The sequence below is a fragment of the Panthera tigris genome, chromosome D3 (genome assembly GCF_018350195.1).
Source record: "Panthera tigris isolate Pti1 chromosome D3, P.tigris_Pti1_mat1.1, whole genome shotgun sequence".
NCBI classification, from domain to species: domain Eukaryota; kingdom Metazoa; phylum Chordata; class Mammalia; order Carnivora; family Felidae; genus Panthera; species Panthera tigris.
In genome coordinates, this window is record NC_056671.1 from 43,883,777 (window position 1) to 43,906,432 (window position 22,656).

The 22,656-nt window shown below is 40.1% G+C and overlaps 1 protein-coding gene and 1 long non-coding RNA gene across 2 annotated transcripts; one reads left to right on the forward strand and one right to left on the reverse strand.

The window, feature by feature from the left end:
- The first annotated feature begins 801 nt into the window (after nt 1–801).
- LOC107179028 lies at nt 802–22,656 on the forward strand. The gene is made up of 3 exons (XR_001509559.2): nt 802–920; nt 2,349–2,429; nt 22,454–22,656. It is a non-coding gene; the product is annotated as an uncharacterized LOC107179028 (long non-coding RNA).
- On the reverse strand, nt 5,017–5,519 carry LOC102964000 (60S ribosomal protein L21-like). Its single transcript, XM_042962897.1, has one exon. The coding sequence runs from the start codon at nt 5,497–5,499 to the stop codon at nt 5,017–5,019; it is 483 nt and encodes a 160-aa protein (XP_042818831.1). The 5' UTR covers nt 5,500–5,519.

Sequence of the window (22,656 nt, forward strand, 5' to 3'; positions counted from 1 at the left end):
TAATCACAAGTGTTCCTAATGGTGGAAGAGGAAGGCAGAACATTGGAGTTATGTAACGTGAGAGGACTTAGCCTGTTGTTGTTGGTTTTGAAGATGGAGGAAGGGGACCATCAGGCAAGAAATGTGGGCAACCACTAGAGGTTGAAAAAGGTACAGAAATAGATTCTCCACTAGAGCTTCCAGAAAGAAGTGCTTCCCTGACAACACCTTGATTTTAGCCCAGCAGCACTAATATTAGACTTCTGACCTATAGAACTGTAAGGTAATAAATTTGCATTATTTTAAGTCACTAAGTTTGCATTAAATTGTTATAGCGATAGAAAACTAAAACAAATGGAATGTTACTCACAATAAAAAGCAACGAATACTCATACATGCTATAATATGGATAAACTTTGACAACATTAAACTAAATGAATGAATACAGTCACAGATGCCTACATCTTGCGTGATTCCATTTATATGAAACGTCCAGAATAGGCAAATCTATAGGCACGGAATGACTGGTGGTTGCCTACAACTGAGTACAGTTTCTTTTTGAAGTGGTGAAATCTCCTAAAACTGATTATTATGGTGGGAGCACAACTCAGTGAATATACTAAAAATCATATGATATGTGAATTATATCTCAATAAAACATATATACACATATATGTGTATGAATACGTGTGTGTGTGTGTAGGCATGTGCGTGTGTGTGCGTGCACACATACATATTCTCTGCAGGAACACCTTCGATGGTTTTGCTGCCCTAAAAACTAAAATCTATTAAAAATAATTTTTTTTTAATTGAAAGCAGCCTCAGGGACCTGTGGGACAACAAAAGATCTAAAGTTCCTGTTAGAGCCTCTGAAGAGGAGGAGAAAGGGTGGAGCTGAAAAAGTACTCAAAGAAGTTATGGCTGAAAACTTCTCAAACTGGGTAAGATATAAACCTACAGATTCAAGAAGCTGAGTAAAATCCATATGAGATAAACCCAAAGAAATCTACACCAAGATATATCATAGTCAAATATCTGAAGACTATAGACAAAGAAAGAAAAAAAAAACACAAGCAGAAAGAGAAACAACACTTTATCAATAAAGAAATAACAGTTCAAAAGACAATAAAAATCTCATCAAGATACCCAAGAGGCCAACAAAAAGTGGGACAACAACAGCCACAAAAAATGGTTTGGATAGCATAGCATACACAGTCCCTCGTTACCTGGCCCCTATTCGCCCGGCCTGCATCTCTTCCCACTTTCTAATATGTATCCCAGGATCCAGACATACTAAATGATTTGCAGTTTTCCTCATCTTTGTACCTTTGCAAAAGTTGCTTTTCTGACCACAATGTACTTAGCCCTCTTCTTCCTCTTACCTCCTATTAGTTTTTCTGTACTCTGTTTAAATTTTACCTATGAGAAGATTTTCCTACATTATTCCACAAAGTCAGGTTAGGTACTCTTTCATAATTTCTTCTGTATTTGTGGGTCTCCTCTATCACACTATAAGCTCTCATAGTCTTAACTCTTAATATTTTTAAAAAACGTTTACTTATTTTGAGAGAGAAAGAGAGAGTGTGTGCATGGGTGCGCACATGTGCATGTGAGTGGGGGAAGAGGCAGAGATAGAGGGAGAGAAAGAGAATTCCAAGTAGGCTCCATGCTCTCAGCACAGAGCCCAATGCAGGGCTTGATCTCATGACAACGAGATCCTGAACTGAGCTGAAATCAAGAGTTGGACACTTAACCCACGGAGCCACTCAGGTGACCCTTGTACTTAACAGCTAGTTTAGGGTCTGGCACATGCTGACACTAAATTTATTAAAAAGTGTTTACTGATGAATTAATATCTCAATTACAGTACCCCTTGTATTGTATTATAACTCATTTGTGTCCTTTTTTCAATAGATGAAAAAAGATGAGAAAAGATGACTTTCTCACTCATTCATCTTTGCATAGCTCAGGCAACACGATCCAAGTATATAATAGATAGTCTATAATAGAAAAGATGGATGGATGTTACACATAGATTTATGTCCCTTAACAAATTTAGTGGAAAACACTTAAGCCTTGGTTGTTGTACTTTTTTGCTTTTTTAGGATAGTGACATTTTAATGGCTTTCTGAAAGTCCCAAAATGTGTTTTTTAAAAATGACAATATATGCTGCAAGTGTGATTTAAATATATAGAACTATATTAATAGTTTATCTAATTCATAAAGATTTCATTCTACAGAGAAATACAATTTGTAAAGTAGTAATATACTCCAGGTGATTAAAACTCACACATAGCTAAAGTAATTTAACAATTGAACATCTTTTCCCAGCAGACACTAATTCAAAACAATCTATCTTTGTTTGTAGGATATGACTGAATCCTCAGCAGCAAATAGAATTTACTGGTCCATTATATGAACACAAAGGCTGTTAGAATGTGCATGCCTGGTGAGTATTAAGCACTGACATTCAGGAGTCAGGTGGAACAGTGTTTTATAAACTCAATCAGTCTTTATTTCCAAGCAATAACAAATCCTTTCACAGAAATAATCTTCATGCTCATCATATCATGGAGTTCATATAATCCAAATCTGAATGGCCACATTTGAATGATCAAATATATTTTTATATAATAACAAAATGTTAATTTTGAAATCATTACAAGTGACAGTTGATTTAGGAAGATTTATGGGGCATAATCACATTATATACCCATTTACAGATGAATAAACCAGGATACAGAAATGCTAAGTGACTTGTTCAAGATCACATCAGTACAAAGTGGTAAATCCAACCTTACCAAAGTATTCTGGCTTTAAATCTAGGATTCTTCCCATTGTACCATGCTGTCTGCATCTTTTTAAGATATGCATTGGAGGTCCAATGTAATATGAATTGAAGAAATTATAGAAGAGATGCAGACTCCCCACTCCCACTTCATGTCTGTTGATTTCAAGTCCAGTGACCAACTAACTTAATGATGTTAGGTGGCAGAGTCAATGGGTAGTCCCTGAATTTGGTTTCACAGACATTTCCTCCTGACCTCATGGACTCCTTTCCTCGTTGGTTGGCAATGACACTACTCCCAGATACTTGGAAGTGAGTGATAAGGTGTTAAAGGAAGTGAACTGTTCTTGAAAAAAATTGTTCTTCTTGACTTTTTAGACTGGCTAAATTATAGCCATCTTTCCTATGACATACACTAATTTACTTGTACTTACTGTGCCCAATCAGTGCACTAAGTGTTTTACACACTTTATCTCATTTTACTTTATCTCCATAAAAATTTGGTGAAACATATACCATTCCTACCATCTTATTTTACAGACAAGGAAACTACAATTTAAGAGAGGTTAAGTAATTTGCTTGAGATAGGGAGGTAGCAAAAGTTAAATGAAGAATTTAACCAACAGACTAAGATTCCGGATCTCAGGCTATTAGTCTCTTGCCTTTGAACACGAAAATTGTTGAGGCTGTTCTGTGATGACTTCCCATCCCCATGCCTCCATCCAGCGGTTAAGATATCCACAAAGGTTTTACATGGGTTCAGACTAACGTTGCAAAACAAATAGCAGAAGTAAAATGTGCATTTTAGGCTAAAAAAAGACGTCTCTAAGATTTAATGTGATAATAGAATATCATTCAGCGATAAAAAGAATCAACTACTTATACATGCAAAAACACACATGAATCTCTTCATTTTCTTTCCAAGTTTTTATTTAAATTCTAGCTAACATACATGGTAAAATTGGTTTCAGGTATAGAATTTAGTGATTCATCACCTACATATAATACTCAGTGCTCATCCCAACAAGTGCCCCCCTCAATACCCATTACTCATTTAGTCCATCCCTCACACACTTCCCTCCACCAACCCTCAGTTTGTTCTCCATAGTTAAGAGTCTCTTTGGTTTGCTTCCCTCTCCCTTTTCCCCCATTCCATATGTTCATCTGTTTTGTTTTTTAAATTCCACATATGAGTGAAATCATATGGTATTTGTCTTTCTCTGACTGATTTTGCTTAGCATAATACCTTCTAGCTCCATTCATATCATTGCAAATGGCAAGATTTCATTCTCTTTGATGGCTGAGTAATATTCCATTGTATATATATACCACATCTTCTTTATCCATTTATCAGCTGATGGACATCTGGGCTCTTTCCATAGTTTGGCTATTGTTGATAATGCTGCTATAAACATCAGGGTGATGTACCCCTTCAAATCTGTATTTTTGTATCCTTTGAGTAAATACAAATGAATCTAAAAAGCATTGTGCTGAGTGAAAAAAAACATTCAGGAGACCTTATAGTATATGATTTTACTTATATGACATTCTGGAGAAGATAAAAATACAAGGACAAAAAAATACATTGGTGGTTACTAGGGCCTAGGGATGGAGAGAGGGGTTAACTACAAAAAAGAACAAGGGAGGGGCGCCTGGGTGGCTCAGTCGGTTGAGCGGCCGACTTCGGCTCAGGTCATGATCTCACGGTCCGTGAGTTCAAGCCCCGTGTCGGGCTCTGTGCTGACAGCTCGGAGCCTGGAGCCTGTTTCGGATTCTGTGTTTCCCTCTCTCTGACCCTGCCCCGTTCATGCTCTCTCTCTGTCTCAAAAATAAATAAACGTTAAAAAAAAATTAAAAAAAAAAAAAAAAGAACAAGGGAACTTTTGGAGGTGATTAAAATATTCTATATATAATTTTCAAAATTCTTATGTGCACCTAAAAGGGTAAGTTTACTGTGAATCTGCTTTCTAAAAAGTAAAAATGAATAAATATGGTCTCTAAGACACTGTTTTCCAAATCTCCATTAGTGAGATACAACCCATCAGTGAGTTATGAACTCAATTTAACAGGTTGTGATTGGCATTTTAAAAGGTGCAATAGAACAAAATAGGAATATCAGAGTCTGTAAACAGTAAAAGGAATATTGTTAATGAAGCATTTGCTTCTGTTCCCCATATATGTATGTGATATAATTATTATTATTTATTTTATTTTTACAGTCTTGACTTCTTTTATTTTTTTACACTTATCATGCCATTAATTCATAGGGAATGGGTTCCAACAGCTCAGGCTCCTTTCCATTGGTTCTCACAAAGTGTGCTTCTCTGGGTGGGGCAGGCTGGCGCTTCAGTTGAACCCAAGTACCTTTCTCCTTGGCTTCCTTCTTTTTCTGATCATTTTCCTTCACACGCTTCAGGAAGCTGTCTCGGCTCTTTGAATGCTTAATGTGCTCAATACGTACATTAATTCTCTTAGCAAGAATCTTGCCCTTAACTTGTTTGTTTACAACAATGCCAACAGCATGTTGGGTAACATTGTAGACTCTTCCAGTTTTGCCATGGTAACATTTGTGGGGCATTCCTTTTTGAACAGTGCCCATTCCCTTGATGTCCACAATATCACCTTTCTTGTAGACTTGCATGTATGTTGCCAAAGGAACAACTCCATGTTTTCTAAAAGGCCTAGAGAACATATAGCGAGTAGCTCTCCTCTTTCCCTTTGTGTTGGTCATTTTGGCGAATTACTGGAAGGTGGCGGTTCCCCTGTATGTGATATAATTAAATATCAGGAAAAAGATATCATGGTCAGAGTGTTCTCTTTTTAAGTTTATTTATTTTGAGAAAGAGAGGATGGCAGCAGCAGAGAAAGAGGGAGAAAGAAAGAATCCCAAAAAGGCTCCACACTGTCAAGCTCAGAGCCCTAGTGGGGCTTGAACTCATGAAACACGAGATCATGACCTGAGCCAAAATTAAGAGTTAGACGTGGACGCTTAACCCACTGAGCCACCCAGGTACCCCCATGGTCAGAGTATTTTTAACAGAGGGAATTTAACACAGGAAACTTGTTTCACAAATGATGAATAGGTAGAGAAGCCAAATAAGGGAAGATAAGACAACCCAGAGATCAGCAATGGCAGAAACCACATACCTTTCGACTGGAGGGATAAAGGGAAGTAGCAGTGTTGCTGGGTCCCAGAGTTGGGGTCATCCTGGAGAAGCTTAAATCACAGGGGGACATTTTTGGCTGGAGCTGGAGCCACAGAGAAGAGCTAGTCACTGTCAAAGATGCACTGCAGGCAGAGAAAGATGAGGAGAATCATCCTGGCTTTCCCATTCCTCCCACCCTCCAGTGTCAGGGCAGGACTGCACACGAGTGGCACCCACCCAGAAATCAGTTAATGTAACTTGGGAGCCGTGGAAATACAGCCTCTTGGGATCAGCATCCTTAAAACTTGGCAGAGGAAGAGCAAGGAATGGATTTGAGAGCAAACAGTCCCAGGGTTGGCATAGCTGTGAAGTAAAACGCATTTCTGATCGAAGGTCAAATTCCAAAAGGTTTAAAAGCCATTACTTTAGGGGACAAAGCTATTCTCTATGTTATTCTCTTTATATACAGGAAGAATAAAGTTACACTTTTGACCATTAGAGGATGCCAAATTTTGCCCTTTAGGATGTGTTTGAAAAGGCAGTTTGAATTAAAGAAGTTGGATTGTAAGACTAACCCACTTGTCTCCTTACTATCGGAGGAGTCATACCAAGATCTCTTAGCAAAGGTAAAACTCTTAGCAAATGTAGATGAAATTTAGGCTAGGAACAATAGAGCAGGAAGAAAGTACACAAGAGGCAAATGTGTAAGCAAAGTAATAGTGTGGAAGGAAAATAATAGCAGTTAAAAATCAATATGCTGAGTATCAAATGGCCTCTGTCAGCAGCTGTTTGTGTGACAGCTCTATAAAACTTCCTGGATCCGAGGGTTCCGGAAGATGGCGGCGTAGGAGGACGCTGGGCTCACCGCGCGTCCTGCTGATCACTTAGATTCCACCTACATCTGCCTAAAGAACCCAGAAAACTGCCAGAGGATTAGCAGAACGGAGTCTCCGGAGCCAGGCGCAGACGAGAGGCCCACGGAAGAGGGTAGGAAGGGCGGCGAGGCGGTGCGCGTTCCACGGACTGGCGGGAGGGAGCCAGAGCAGAGGGGCGGCTCCCCGGCCAAGCAGAGCCCCCGAGTCTGGCTGGCAAAAGCGGAGGGGCCGGACGGACTGTGTTCCGACAGCAAGCGCGACTTAGCGTCTGGGAGGTCATAAGTTAACAGCTCTGCTCGGAAAGCGGGAAGGCTGGAGGACAAAGGGAGGGAGAGCTGCTGAGCCCCCGGACGGCAGAGCTCAGCTTGGCGGGGAACAAAGGCGCTCGCCAGCGCCATCTCCCCCGCCCATCCCCCAGACAAAATCCCAAAAAGAACCAGTTCCTGCCAGGGAACTTGCTCACTCCGCGCAAACACCCAACTCTGTGCTTCTGCGGAGCCAAACCTCCGGCATCGGATCTGACTCCCTCCCGCTGCCACAGGGCCCCTCCTGAAGTGGATCACCTAAGGAGAAGCGAGCTAAGCCTGCCCCTCCTGCCCACGTGCACCTTGCCTACCCACCCCAGCTAATACGCCAGATCCCCAGCACCACAAGCCTGGCAGTGTGCAAGTAGCCCAGACAGGCCACGCCACCCCACAGTGAATCCCGCCCCTAGGAGAGGGGAAGAGAAGGCACACATCAGTCTGACTGTGGCCCCAGCGGTGGGCTGGGGGCAGACATCAGGTCGGACTGCGGCCCCGCCCACCAACTCCAGTTATACACCACAGCACGGGGGAAGTGTCCTGCAGGTCCTCACCACTCCAGGGACTATCCAAAATGACCAAACGGAAGAATTCCCCTCAGAAGAATCTCCAGGAAATAACAACAGCTAATGAACTGATCAAAAAGGATTTAAATAATATAACAGAAAGTGAATTTAGAATAATAGTCATAAAATTAATCGCTGGGCTTGAAAACAGTATACAGGACAGCAGAGAATCTCTTGCCACAGAGATCAAGGGACTAAGGAACAGTCACGAGGAGCTGAAAAACGCTTTAAACGAAATGCAAAACAAAATGGAAACCACGACGGCTCGGCTTGAAGAGGCAGAGGAGAGAATAGGTGAACTAGAAGATAAAGTTATGGAGAAAGAGGAAGCTGAAAGAAAGAGAGATAAAAAAATCCAGGAGTATGAGGGGAAAATTAGAGAACTAAGTGATACACTAAAAAGAAATAATATACGCATAATTGGTATCCCAGAGGAGGAAGAGAGAGGGAAAGGTGCTGAAGGGATACTTGAAGAAATTATAGCTGAGAACTTCCCTGAACTGGGGAAGGAAAAAGGCATTGAAATCCAAGAGGCACAGAGAACTCCCTTCAGACGTAACTTGAATCGATCTTCTGCACGACATATCATAGTGAAACTGGCAAAATACAAGGATAAAGAGAAAATTCTGAAAGCAGCAAGGGATAAACGTGCCCTCACATATAAAGGGAGACCTATAAGACTCGTGACTGATCTCTCCTTTGAAACTTGGCAGGCCAGAAAGGCTTGGCACAATATCTTCAGTGTGCTAAACAGAAAAAATATGCAGCCGAGAATCCTTTATCCAGCAAGTCTGTCATTTAGAATAGAAGGAGAGATAAAGGTCTTCCCAAACAAACAAAAACTGAAGGAATTTGTCACCACGAAACCAGCCCTACAAGAGATCCTAAGGGGGATCCTGTGAGACAAAGTACCAGAGACATCACTACAAGCATAAAACATACAGACATCACAATGACTCTAAACCCGTATCTTTCTATAATAACACTGAATGTAAATGGATTAAATGCGCCAACCAAAAGACATAGGGTATCAGAATGGATAAAAAAACAAGACCCAACTATTTGCTGTCTACAAGAGACTCATTTTAGATCTGAGGACACCTTTAGATTGAGAGTGAGGGGATGGAGAACTATTTATCATGCTACTGGAAGCCAAAAGAAAGCTGGAGTAGCCATACTTGTATCAGACAAACTAGACTTTAAATTAAAGGCTGTAACAAGAGATGAAGAAGGGCATTATATAATAATTACAGGGTCTATCCATCAGGAAGAGCTAACAATTATAAATGTCTATGTGCCAAATACCAGAGCCCCCAGATATATAAAACAATTACTCATAAACATAAGCAACCTTATTGATAAGAATGTGGTCATTGCAGGGGACTTTAACACCCCACTTACAGAAATGGATAGATCATCTAGACACACAGTCAATAAAGAAACAAGGGCCCTGAATGATACATTGGATCAGATGGACTTGACAGACATATTTAGAACTCTGCATCCCAAAGCAACAGAATATACTTTCTTCTCGAGTGCACATGGAACATTCTCCAAGATAGATCATATACTGGGTCACAAAACAGCCCTTCATAAGTTTACAAGAATTGAAATTATACCATGCATCCTTTCAGACCACAATGCTATGCAGCTTGAAATCAACCACAGGAAAAAGTCTGGAAAACCTCCAAAAGCATGGAGGTTAAAGAACACCCTACTAACGAATGAGTGGGTCAACCAGGCAATTAGAGAAGAAATTAAAAAATATATGGAAACAAACGAAAATGAAAATACAACAATCCAAATGCTTTGGGACGCAGCAAAGGCAGTCCTGAGAGGAAAATACATTGCAATCCAGGCCTATCTCAAGAAACAAGAAAAATCCCAAATACAAAATCTAACAGCACACCTAAAGGAAATAGAAGCAGAACAGCAAAGGCAGCCTAAACCCAGCAGAAGAAGAGAAATAATAAAGATCAGAGCAGAAATAAACAATATAGAATCTAAAAAAACTGTAGAGCAGATCAACGACACCAAGAGTTGGTTTTTTGAAAAAATAAACAAAATTGACAAACCTCTAGCCAGGCTTCTCAAAAAGAAAAGGGAGATGACCCAAATAGATAAAATCATGAATGAAAATGGAATTATTACAACCAATCCCTCAGAGATACAAACAATTATCAGGGAATACTATGAAAAATTATATGCCAACAAATTGGACAACCTGGAAGAAATGGACAAATTCCTAAACACCCACACTCTTCCAAAACTCAATCAGGAGGAAATAGAAAGCTTGAACAGACCCATAACCAGCGAAGAAATTGAATCGGTTATCAAAAATCTCCCAACAAATAAGAGTCCAGGACCAGATGGCTTCCCAGGGGAGTTCTACCAGACGTTTAAAGCAGAGATAATACCTATCCTTCTCAAGCTATTTCAAGAAATAGAAAGAGAAGGAAAACTTCCAGACTCATTCTATGAAGCCAGTATTACTTTGATTCCTAAACCAGACAGAGACCCAGTAAAAAAAGAGAACTACAGGCCAATATCTCTGATGAATATGGATGCAAAAATTCTCAATAAGATACTAGCAAATCGAATTCAACAGCATATAAAAAGAATTATTCACCATGATCAAGTGGGATTCATTCCTGGGATGCAGGGCTGGTTCAACATTCGCAAATCGATCAACGTGATACATCACATTAACAAAAAAAAAAGAGAAGAACCATATGATCCTGTCAATCGATGCAGAAAAGGCCTTTGACAAAATCCAGCACCCTTTCTTAATAAAAACCCTTGAGAAAGTCGGGATACAAGGAACATACTTAAAGATCATAAAAGCCATTTATGAAAAGCCCACAGCTAACATCATCCTCAACGGGGAAAAACTGAGAGCTTTTTCCCTGAGATCAGGAACACGACAGGGATGCCCACTCTCACCGCTGTTGTTTAATATAGTGCTGGAAGTTCTAGCATCAGCAATCAGACAACAAAAGGAAATCAAAGGCATCAAAATTGGCAAAGATGAAGTCAACCTTTCGCTTTTTGCAGATGACATGATATTATACATGGAAAATCCGATAGACTCCACCAAAAGTCTGCTAGAACTGATACATGAATTCAGCAAAGTTGCAGGATACAAAATCAATGTACAGAAATCAGTTGCATTCTTATACACTAACAATGAAGCAACAGAAAGACAAATAAAGAAACTGATCCCATTCACAATTGCACCAAGAAGCATAAAATACCTAGGAATAAATCTAACCAAAGATGTAAAAGATCTGTATGCTGAAAACTATAGAAAGCTTATGCAGGTAATTGAAGAAGATATAAAGAAATGGAAAGACATTCCGTGCTCATGGATTGGAAGAATAAATATTGTCAAAATGTCAATACTACCCAAAGCTATCTACACATTCAATGCAATCCCAATCAAAATTGCACCAGCATTCTTCTCGAAGCTAGAATAAGCAATCCTAAAATTCATATGGAACCACAAAAGGCCCCGAATAGCCAAAGTAATTTTGAAGAAGAAGACCAAAGCAGGAGGCATCACAATCCCAGACTTTAGTCTCTACTACAAAGCTGTCATCATCAAGACAGCATGGTATTGGCATAAAAACAGACACATAGACCAATGGAATAGAATAGAAACCCCAGAACTAGACCCACAAACGTATGGCCAACTCATCTTTGACAAAGCAGGAAAGAACATCCACTGGAAAAAAGACAGTCTCTTTAACAAATGGTGCTGGGAGAACTGGACAGCAACATGCAGAAGGTTGAAACTAGACCACTTTCTCACACCATTCACAAAAATAAACTCAAAATGGATAAAGGACCTGAATGTGAGACAGGAAACCATCAAAACCCTAGAGGAGAAAGCAGGAAAAGACCTCTCTGACCTCAGCCGTAGCAATCTCTTACTCGGCACATCCCCAAAGGCAAGGGAATTAAAAGCAAAAGTGAATTACTGGGACCTTATGAAGATAAAAAGCTTCTGCACAGCAAAGGAAACAACCAACAAAACTAAAAGGCAACCAACAGAATGGGAAAAGATATTTGCAAATGACACATCGGACAAAGGGCTAGTATCCAAAATCTATAAAGAGCTCATCAAACTCCACACCCGAAAAACAAATAACCCAGTGAAGAAATGGGCAGAAAACATGAATAGACACTTCTCTAAAGAAGACATCCGGATGGCCAACAGACACATGAAAAGATGTTCAACGTCGCTCCTCATCAGGGAAATACAAATCAAAACCACACTCAGATACCACCTCACGCCAGTCAGAGTGGCCAAAATGAACAAATCAGGAGACTATAGATGCTGGAGAGGATGTGGAGAAACGGGAACCCTCTTGCACTGTTGGTGGGAATGCAAATTGGTGCAGCCACTCTGGAAAGCAGTGTGGAGGTTCCTCAAAAAATTAAAAATAGACCTACCCTATGACCCAGCAATAGCACTGCTAGGAATTTATCCAAGGGATACAGGAGTACTGATGCATAGGGGCACTTGTACCCCAATGTTTATAGCAGCACTCTCAACAATAGCCAAATTATGGAAAGAGCCTAAATGTCCATCAACTGATGAATGGATAAAGAAATTGTGGTTTATATACACAATGGAATACTACGTGGCAATGAGAAAAAATGAAATATGGCCTTTTGTAGCAACATGGATGGAACTGGAGAGTGTGATGCTAAGTGAAATAAGCCATACAGAGAAAGACAGATACCATATGGTTTCACTCTTATGTGGATCCTGAGAAACTTAACAGAAACCCATGGGGGAGGGGAAGGAAAAAAAAAAAGAGGTTAGAGTGGGAGAGAGCCAAAGCATAAGAGACTGTTAAAAACTGAGAACAAACTGAGGGTTGATGGGGGGTGGGAGGGAGGGCAGGGTGGGTGATGGGTATTGAGGAGGGCACCTTTTGGGATGAGCACTGGATGTTGTATGGAAACCAATTTGACAGTAAATTTCATATATTAAAAATAAATAAAAATAAATAAATTAAAAAAAAAAAAACTTCCTGGATCCACAAGGAGTAGCAGCCATAATTCATCAACACAACCTTATTCCTGACTCTGATGACTATTTAGTTATTCCCGTTCCAAAGTTTTGACCTTGAATTATTTGGGATTTCTGATCTCAAGAAATGACTCCTGAGGCTCCCTCATTGAGTCAAAACTAATGCTTGATTCCTTTGTGTTTAAAAACACTCAGAGCCACTCTCCCCTCCAGCCATCCAAAATGTCGAATGGAAAGAAGGCTAAGGGGAAGTGGGTGGCCCCAGTCCCTGCTGTCATGAAGAAGCAGGAGGCTGAGAAGGTGGTCAATCCGTTGTTGGCGAAAAGAGCCAAGAATTTTGGCATCAGATAGGACATTGAGCCCAAAAGGGATCTCACCTGCTTTGTCAAATGCCATCACCTGCTTTGTCAAATGCCGGCCCCCCCCCCCCACCTACATCCTGCTGCAGCAGCAAAGGGCTGTTCTCTATCAACGTCTGAAAGTTCCTCCTGCAATTAAGCAGGTCACCCAGCTTTGCACTGCCAAACAATTATTCAGCTGCTTATACTGGTCCACAAATACAGACCTCTGGTCAAAGCAAGAGGAGTAGAGACTGTTGGCTCAGGCTGAGAAGAAAGCTGCTGGCAAAAGGGGTGTCCCCACTAAGAGGTCTCCTGTCCTTCGAGCTGGGGTTTATATGTCACCACCTTGGTAGAAAACAAGAAGGCTCACCTGGTAGTGACTGCACATGATGTGGAGCGCATTGAGCTGGTTGTCTTCCTGCATGCCCTGTGTTGTTAGATGGTGGTTACCTACTGAATTATCAGGCGGAAGGCCAGCCTGGAGTGTGTGGTCCACAGGAAGACCAGGAAGACCTGCACTACTGTCACCTTCACACACATTAACTCAGAAGACAAAGGAACTCTGGCTAAGCTGGTGGAAGCTATCAGGACCAATTACAATGACAGATATGATGACATACGCCATCACTGGGGAGGCAACATCCTGGGTCCAAAGTGGGTTGCTGGCATTACCAAGCTGGAAAAGCAAAGGCTAAAGAACTGGCCACCAAACTGGGCTAAGTGTACACTGTTGAATTTTCTGTACATAAAAGAAAATTGTTTTCACAAAACAAAAAACAAAAAACATGCAGTGCCTACTTTTGGACTTTGCCATCTATATCAACCGTGCAGGAACAATGTACTTCAATCTGTTTCTTTTCTGTCTAGTCTCCTTCAGTTATTTTATTTTTAAAATTGTTTTAATGTTTATTTATTTTTGAGAGAGAGAGAGGCAGAGTATGAGTAGGGGAGGGGCAGAGAGAGAGAGGGAGAGAGAGAATCCCGAGCAGGTTTCACACTGTCAGCGCAGAGCCGGACACAGGGCTCAATCTTTCGAACCATGAGATTACAACCTGAGCTGAAATCAAGAGTCGGAGGCTTAATCTACTGAGCCACCCAGGAGCTCTGTCTCCTTAAGTTATTTTAAAATATGGTTCTGGGAATATTGTTTTAAATTCAACTTCATCATTATTAAGAGTTCTTTTTCAAAGCATTTAATATTTGTTGAATGGAAGTATGGATGGATGTGCAGATGGATGAATGTAGGCAATGTGAGTGAGTCTCAACTCTAAGTTTCAGTCAGGCTTATGGGGAGTCCTCAAGCCAGTTTCCTGGTTCTGATTTGACTAGTAGTTTTGATTTAAATTAAATTAAATTAAATTTAATTTAATTTAATTTAATTTAATTTAATTTTTTAATTTTTTATTTTTTTAGAGAGAGTGCAAGCACGGGAGGGGGCAGAGAGAGAGAGAGAAAGAGTATTTTAAACAGGCTCCACGCTCAGGTGGAGCCCCATGAGGAGGTCAATGCGTCCACCCTGGGATCATTACCTGAGCCAAAACCCAGAGCAACGCTCAACAGACAGCAACCCAGGCACCCCATTGACTTGTAATATAAAGATCACCAGAACACCACTGTGCTGCCATCTAGTGGTAGCATAACCTATTTGTAAGAAAGGTAATTGCAGAAAAACAAGCTTGTATGCAAAACGAAGTATCACAATTCTTTTCCTGGTTCCAGCTGCTTATGACTCCTGATTTGGCTATCTTTGATAGTCATAGCACTTCACCTTGATGGTTAACACATGTACAAGGAACGCTCTCAGGATTATATAAATCGATGTCATCAGCTCAGGCACCATATGGTAGAGTAAGTCCTCCTTGATACAATAAATGCCAAAGGTCTCTATGTATTTTGACAGTCAACAGGCTCATGGTTTTAAAAAATATGATAACAGCTGTTTTTAAGAGAAAGCATGATAATAATTTTATTGCTTCCATACTTCAATTTCAATTTGATGACCCTCTTTAAAAGATATACTTTTTTTTTTCTATACAAACACTAATATCTTAATTGGAAAAAAAACAAACAAACCACATTTGTCCCAGAATATAACTACACAAGAATAAAATAAAATAGTTGCAAAGTTTAGGACACCATGAGTGTAAAATAAGGACTCCATTCTTGGGCATCCTGCAGCCTAGCCAAGTTGACACATAAAATCAACCATCACATGTGCCTTGGTGTGGACCTATTTTTATCCATTGTACTGTGCTCTCAATGGACTCTTTTAATCTGTAGACTCATGTGCTCCAGTTCTGAGAAATTTTATTGATTTTTTATTTTGAACATTCTTATACATTTTCTTCTATTTCTGGATTCCTATTATTAGGATTTCACAATTTCTAGCTGGTCTCCCAATGTTTCTGTCTACTTTTACCATTTTTCATCTGCCTTTACCTTGCTTACTGGAAACTTTTCTTAATTTTTTCATTCAACCATTTAAAATTTTTTTTTTAATGTTTATTTTTTGGAAGAGAGACAGGGGTGAGTGGGGGAGGGACTGAGCGAGAGGGAGACACAGAATCCAGGCTCTGAGTCAGCACAGAGCCCGACATGGGCTTGAGCTCACGAACCTGAAGATCATGACCTGAGCCAAAGTCTGGCGCTTAACCAACTGAGCCACTCAGGTGCCAATTTTTTCAGCCCCTTTATGGAGTTTTTATTTTTGCCATCATGTTTTTAGTTTCAAGAGATTTTCTTTTTCTTTTGAGGGACCTCTGCATCCTTTCAAAATAGTATCCTATTCTTGATTAATTGGCAATACCTTTTCTTATCTCTCTCAAAATATTAATGGCAGCATTTCTTTTAAAAAGTGTTCTTTTCTCTCATGTGGTTTGTTTCCTCCAAGTTGCTTTTTTTCTGTTTATTTCTTTGGTTTCTGTCCTTCATACTGGAAACTTCCTTCGGATGTCTGGTTGTTTTCATTTCCTCAAGAGTAGGGAACTAAAAAAAAGCTGCTTATAGGCTCCAAGAGGGGAGGGGAAAGGGGACATTCACAAAGGGGTAGTTGGGGACCACTACTGTCAGTATATTTAGATATGGTTTATTGGGCTGGCCAAATTCCTTAAAGGAAACTTTTCTGATCTCCTTTCATAAAAACAAAGCTGCCAGTTGCTGATTGGGAGAAGAGGCCAAGGTGTCTCGGGATCTGTGTTCAGTACTATATGCCCCACTTGCAATTATGCCTGATGTCAACTGTGCTAATCTCTCCTGAGAATAAACCCTTATGGTCTCACAAGGTCACCCTGATGGCCCAGCTTCAGAGTAGGCAGAAGACCTGGGGTCCAATTTCTTAGTAGACCCTCAACCAACTGTCCTTTTTCTAGCTCTTCTTATTCCACTTCCCTACCTCCAGAGGTGCCAGAGGCTGCCACTACCTGAACCCATGGAGATCCTGCAGTGTAAATTGAGATGAATGTCAGCTTTCCTGACTTACGATTCTATTTTGCAGGGTTTGCTAAGCCATCTGTTTTGTAGCTTCAAAATCTTGCTTCTGTTGCCTCCTTTCTCTTTCCTCTTCATTGGGGGGGGGGGGCAAGCCTTTATGCAAATCCCTTCACTGTTGTTTTAGTAGGGTTGTGAGAGGAGTAAGAAAAGGTAGATGCCTGTCTTTACCTGGAAGGCCTTTGGTGGGATCTTTGAAAACAATTTCTGTTTATGAAGCTTCTATTCATTTAAACATTCTTTAAATGTTTTTAAAGTAGAAAAGTTAAGATTTTTTTTTTGTGGTCAAACATAATTAATTTGTGTATATTATTTCTTCCCTTGTTTCCAAACTTAAGAACTCTTTGTCCTATGTTAAGATTAGGTATTTACTTGGATCTGTCCTAAGTAAAATTGTCAAGTAACCATGGGTTTTTTTGCACCAGCTTCCAATCTTCTATTGGTGATGATGCCCTATCCCTCCTTCTGGAGTGTCCCCGATGCCTCTGAGAATCCCCATCATGCCTTCTGTTCACTAACATTCTCAGCCAAGACCCTTTCTTTTCTTCCATGGTGACTCCCTATGCTTAAGGCCTTCTCCAGTCCCATCCACCGCATTAAAATATAACCTGTCCAGGGTCTTATTTCATTATGCTCTGTTCTTTCTTAGCCAACTAAAAGTACAAGAACTGATTTAGAGGAATTTTACCTTCATTATTGATTTAATCCTTACGACAACCTAGTGTGGTAGATATTACTAGTCCCATTTCATAGATTAATAAATTGAGGCCTAGAGAGGTTAAACCTCTCTTATCCAGGGTCACTAGGCTGGTAAGTCAGAGAAGGTCTATAGTACAACAGCTTGTAACCACTGTATACATTCTCCCTATACTAGAAAATATTTACTGTGTTAACTCATGTAATAAGACATTTAACAAATTTTAATGGCTATTTTTTAAGGCAGTACTTTACCCTAAATAGTGAGTCTGATAGTGAAAATTTCAAATACAACTGAAGTTTTAGGCAGCAGGGCCTTTTATTACCATTTAGGGTTACCTTTCTCCTCCCATCCATTCCCACAGAATGCAGTGTTGATTTGGCATTTTTAACACTGCAGCTAACGATCATAAAAATAAAGCCATTTAGGACCATGAAAAGCTCTGCAGGAGTTACGTTATAAACTATAGCACTCAGTTGAGAAAGACTAGCTTTTAAGCAGTGTATTTAGATATTTTGGCATGTTATTAGACACATACTTGAGCCCATTCTCCATTTCACCTCTGTATTTTCAATTCAAAGAAGGATTTTTATTCTTTGTGGAAACAAATGATATCAAAATCACAAGGCATCTTCTCTGATTATTTCCATCTAAGGTTATTTAAACACTGTATTTATGATTTCATACACATTTTTTATACTTACTGGGCTATGTTGGTTTCTAAGAACGAATAACAGAGTATTCTAGATCTTTTCCGGGGATTCAGTATTAGCCTTCCTGTAACCCAGAACACTCAGCTCTCCACCTGACATCAAGTTGATCAAATCCCCCAGTTTCATACAAAAACACACACATTAAAGGACTACTGTGTGCATTGTATCTGACATCAGAATAATAAGACAATGACTCTTCAGAGAACTCATGGTCTAGAGAAGAGAGACATATAATATGCCATAAAAATGTAAGAAAAAATATTTTAATTTTTTTAAATGTTTATTTTTTGAGAGAGAGAAAGAGAGAGAGAGAGAGGAAAGAGTGGGAGGGGCAAAGAGAGAGGGGGACAGAGGATCCCAACCAGGCTCTGTGCTGACAGCACAGAGCCGGATGTGGGGCTGAAACTCATGAACCTGTGAGAACAGAAGTCTGACCCTTAACCTACTGAGCCACCCAGGTCCCCCCACTTAAAAAAAAAAAATTTTTTTTTTGAGAGAGAGAGAGAGAATGAGTGGGGGTGGAATTTTATTATTTATTTATTTATTTATTTATTTATTTATAAGTAGGCTCCATGCCCAACATGGGGCTTGAACCTACGGCCCTCAGATGAAGAGTTGCATGCAACACTATTGAGCCAGCCAGGATCCCCAAGGAAAAGAAAATTTTTTTAATCCATTCCTGGGGTGCCTGGGTGGCTCAGTTGGTTAAGCATCCAACTTTGGCTCAGGTCATGATCTCACAGCTTGTAGGTTTGAGCCCTGTGTGGGGCTCTGTGCTGACAGTTCAGAGTCTGGATCCTGCTTGGGATTCTGTGTCTCCTCTCTCTGCCCCTCCCCCACTAGCACTCTGTCTCTGTCTCTCTCTCAAAACTAAACATTAAAAAAAAATTTAAAAATCAATTTCTGAATTTTATCTTTTACACTTCTAGACAAAGAAAGGAGGCTTCAGACTCTTTGCTTCCTTACCTCCCACCCCCATCAAAAAACCCCTGAATCTTCTCATACTCTGTCTTCTCTCAGTAAATGGCATCCAGGCAGATTTTCAGGCCCCAAACTTCTATTACTCTTAATGTCCACGTCTATACTCTTCTTGCTGCTCTAAATCCAACCTATCAGTAGGTACCGCCAGCTCTAACTCTGACATGCACTGAGCAGCTGACTGGTGTCCGTTCTGATGGCTGCTGCACTAATTTAAGCACTGCCGTTTCTCACTTGGACTCCTACAAATACTTCCTGAATGGACTCTGCTTTCCTTTCTTCCATTTTTGCTCCATGACAAATTATCTTCACAGAGCAGACAGAAGCTCTTTTAAAAGTGACATCAGGGGCACCTGGGTGGCTCAGTTGGTTAAGTGTCAGACTCTTGATCTCAGTGCAGCTCTGGATCTCACAGTGGTGAGTTCAAGCTCCAGCACTAGGCTTGAAGACTGCTAAAAAAAAAAAAAAAAAAAAAAAAAAAAGCACATCAGCTTCTGTTTCAGTCATGGTGGAAACAGGGCCTGGATTCACCTTCTCCCATAACAAGAAACTGGACAAAATGTATTTAATACTTGCTTTCAAGCATTAGACAACTAGCAGCCCAGTCCTGTCAGCTCTGAGAGAGAGGAAACAATCAGGTGAACCCTGTGATTGTCCCAGGTTACCTGTAGTAGTTTCTAGGCTTCGTGCAGACAAATCCCAGAGGTCTTACTGAACTGAACAGACAGAGATGGCGGTTTGGGGAAGCCAAAGCAGTGAGAACTTGTGCAGCACCAGTTCTTGAAAAGACTTTACTTTCCATATCAAATGACCTTCCTCGCTATGTTGTCAGTCAGCTTTCAGTTTCAGTTCCCTTTATTTATCAATCATTACATCATTACCAAAGCATCTTAATTACTCCAGCTTCAAACAGTCCTATGATGAGGGGGCTTATGGCTTCCAGTTTTGTTCTTTCTTCAAGACAGTTACTCTAGGTTTTTTCTACTTCCAGAAAATGTTTAGAATCAGCTTGTCTATTTCTAGAAAAAAAAAAGTCTGTTAGGATTTTTATTGGAATTGTGTTGAACTTAAAGATCACTTTGGGGGGTGCCTGGATGGCTTAGTCAGTTGAGTGTCTGACTTTGGCTCAGGTCATGAGTTCGGTTCATGGGTTCAAGCCCCACCGTGGGCTTTGCACTGACAGCAGGAGCCTGCTTCAGATTCTGTATCTCCTTCGCTCTCTGCCCTCTCCCACTTGTGCACGTGCAAGCTCTCTCTCTCAAAAATAAACATTAAAAAAAAATAAAGATCATTTTGGAAAGACTATTAATCTAATTATACTGTATCTTCTAATCCATGATCATGATATAACTTTCCATTTATTTAGATTTTCTTTAATATTTCTTATCAATATTTTGTATTTGTCACTGTAGAAGTCTTACACAATTTTTGTAAATTTAATTTTAAGTATTTTTTTTTAATGTTTATTTATTTTTGAGAGAGAGAGAGAGAGCACAAGCAGGGGAGGGTCAGAGAGAGAAGGAGACACAGAACTCGAAGCAGGCTCCAGGCTCTGAGCTATCAGCACAGAGCCTGATGCAGGGCTCAAACTCACTAACTGTGAGTTCATGACCTGAGCCAAAGTCAGACATTCAACCAAGACACCCAGGTGCCCCAGTAGTTTTTTTTTTTTTTTAATGTTTATTTTTGAGAGAAAGTATGTGCACATGGGGAAGAGAGCAGGGGGAGGGGCAGAGAGAGAGGGAAACAGAGGATCCAAAGTAGGCTCTGCACTGACAGCAGAGAGCCCCATGTGGGGTTTGAACTCACAAACCTAGAGATCAGGACCTGCGCTGAAGTTGAACCCTCAATCGACTGAGCCACCCAGGCGCCCCTTTAGCAGTTTATTTTTGATGCTATTGTAAATGGTGTTTTAAAATTTCATCTTCTGATTATTTGCCGGTAAACAGAACTATGATTGATTTTTGTATATATTTAAAAAAATTTTTTAATGTTTATTCATTTTTGAGAGACAGAGAGAGAGAAACAGAGTGTGAGTAGGGGAGGGGTAGAGAGAGAGGGAGACACAGAATCTGAAGCAGGCTCCAGGCTCTGAGCTGTCAGCACAGAGCCCGACATGGGGCTCGAACTCACAAACTGTGAAATCATGACCTGAGCCGAAGCCAGACATTTAACTGACTGAACCATCCAGGCACCCCGATTTTTGTATATTAAACTTCTATTTTATGACCTTTAAAATTCACATATTAAACCTACTAGTTCTTTGTACATTCATTTTGATGTTTCTGTATAAACCATCATATCATTTGTAAATAAACACAGTTTTATGTTTTCCTTTCTATTCTAATTCCATTGTGGCCAGGGAACATACTCTGTAAAATTTCAATATTTTTGAAATTTCATGAGACTTGTTTTATGGTTTATCATTTGGCCATGTCCAAGAATTTTCCAGATGTACTTTAAAAATGTTTTTCCATTGTCTTCTGGAATCTATTGTTTCTCATGAAATATCATTTCCATGATGAAATACCATCATATATCATTGCTCCTCTGTACGAAATGTTTTTCTCTGGATACTTCCAATATCTCTTTATTTTAGTTTTTGGTTGTTGGACTGCGATATACTTAGTTGTGCTTTTCTTGTATCTATTTTGCCTGGAATGTGTTGAGCTTCTTTGGTAGGTAAGTAAATTATTTCCACAAATTTGTGGAAATTTCAACTATTTTTTTCTCTCGCTCTTTTTTTGGTTCCATTCTCTTTCTCTTCTCATTCTGAGACTCAATTTGCACATCTGTTAGATCACTTAAAATGTCCCATTATTTGTTCATTATTTTTAATGTTCATTTGTTGTGTTCATTATTTATAATCTTATATCCCTTCCATTTTCAGAATGTATAATTTCTTTTTTTATTTTTAAAAATTCATTTTATTTATGTTGAGAGAGAGAGAGAGAGAGAGAGAGAGTGTGTGTGTGTGTGTGTGTGTGTGTGTGCGCGCGTGCACAAGCTGGGGAGGAGCAGAGAGAAGGAGAGAGAGAATCCAAGAAAGCTCTGAGCTATTAGTGGTCTCTTGAACTATGAGATCATGACCTGAGCTGAGATCAAGAGTCAGACGCTCAACTGACTAAGCCACCCGGGTATGCTCACAATATATGATTCCTAATAGTCTTTCTTCATGTTTGCTGACTATACTGATATTGAGAATTGCCTTCCAGGCCACCAGCTACCAGAAACATAATTGAGTGAGGGCCCAAGTTGTTATATTGTGAAATCCATGACTGTTTGTGCTTAGGCCACAAGTTCTCATGGTCCTGGTCAAACACTAAGGAACCCTCTGATGGCTCATGTTGGCCTGAGGACTCCTTGTTGACATTCCTGAACTTTCCTTAGACTACATGACACCTAATGTTCCTTCCTCCTCTCCTTCACTCCAGGTCAGACTTGAACTGTGGTATGATGGCTATCACAGCCTCCCCCAGTCCCTTTTCCATTTTCTGTAAGAAGCATTTCCCTGAATGCATTCTTAATGTCTGCTTTTAGGGAGTACCTGGAATAACACAGGTAAAATCAGGAGTGTTCTGAGAAAGCAGGATGGAAAGATGAGGATTTGAGACTGTCTTGCCTACTACCTGGCAGGCCAACAGGATGGAACGAGGAAAGTCTCTGGCAGAAGGCTGCAGCTCAACTGCTGAAGGTTTTACTGGTGGTGAACTAGGAAAGTATATCTGTGGAAAGCAATGTTG

Excerpts from the sequence above, each read along its gene's own strand:
- LOC102964000 (XM_042962897.1), bottom strand. The coding sequence starts at position 5,499 with ATGACCAACACAAAGGGAAAGAGGAGAGCTACTCGCTATATGTTCTCT.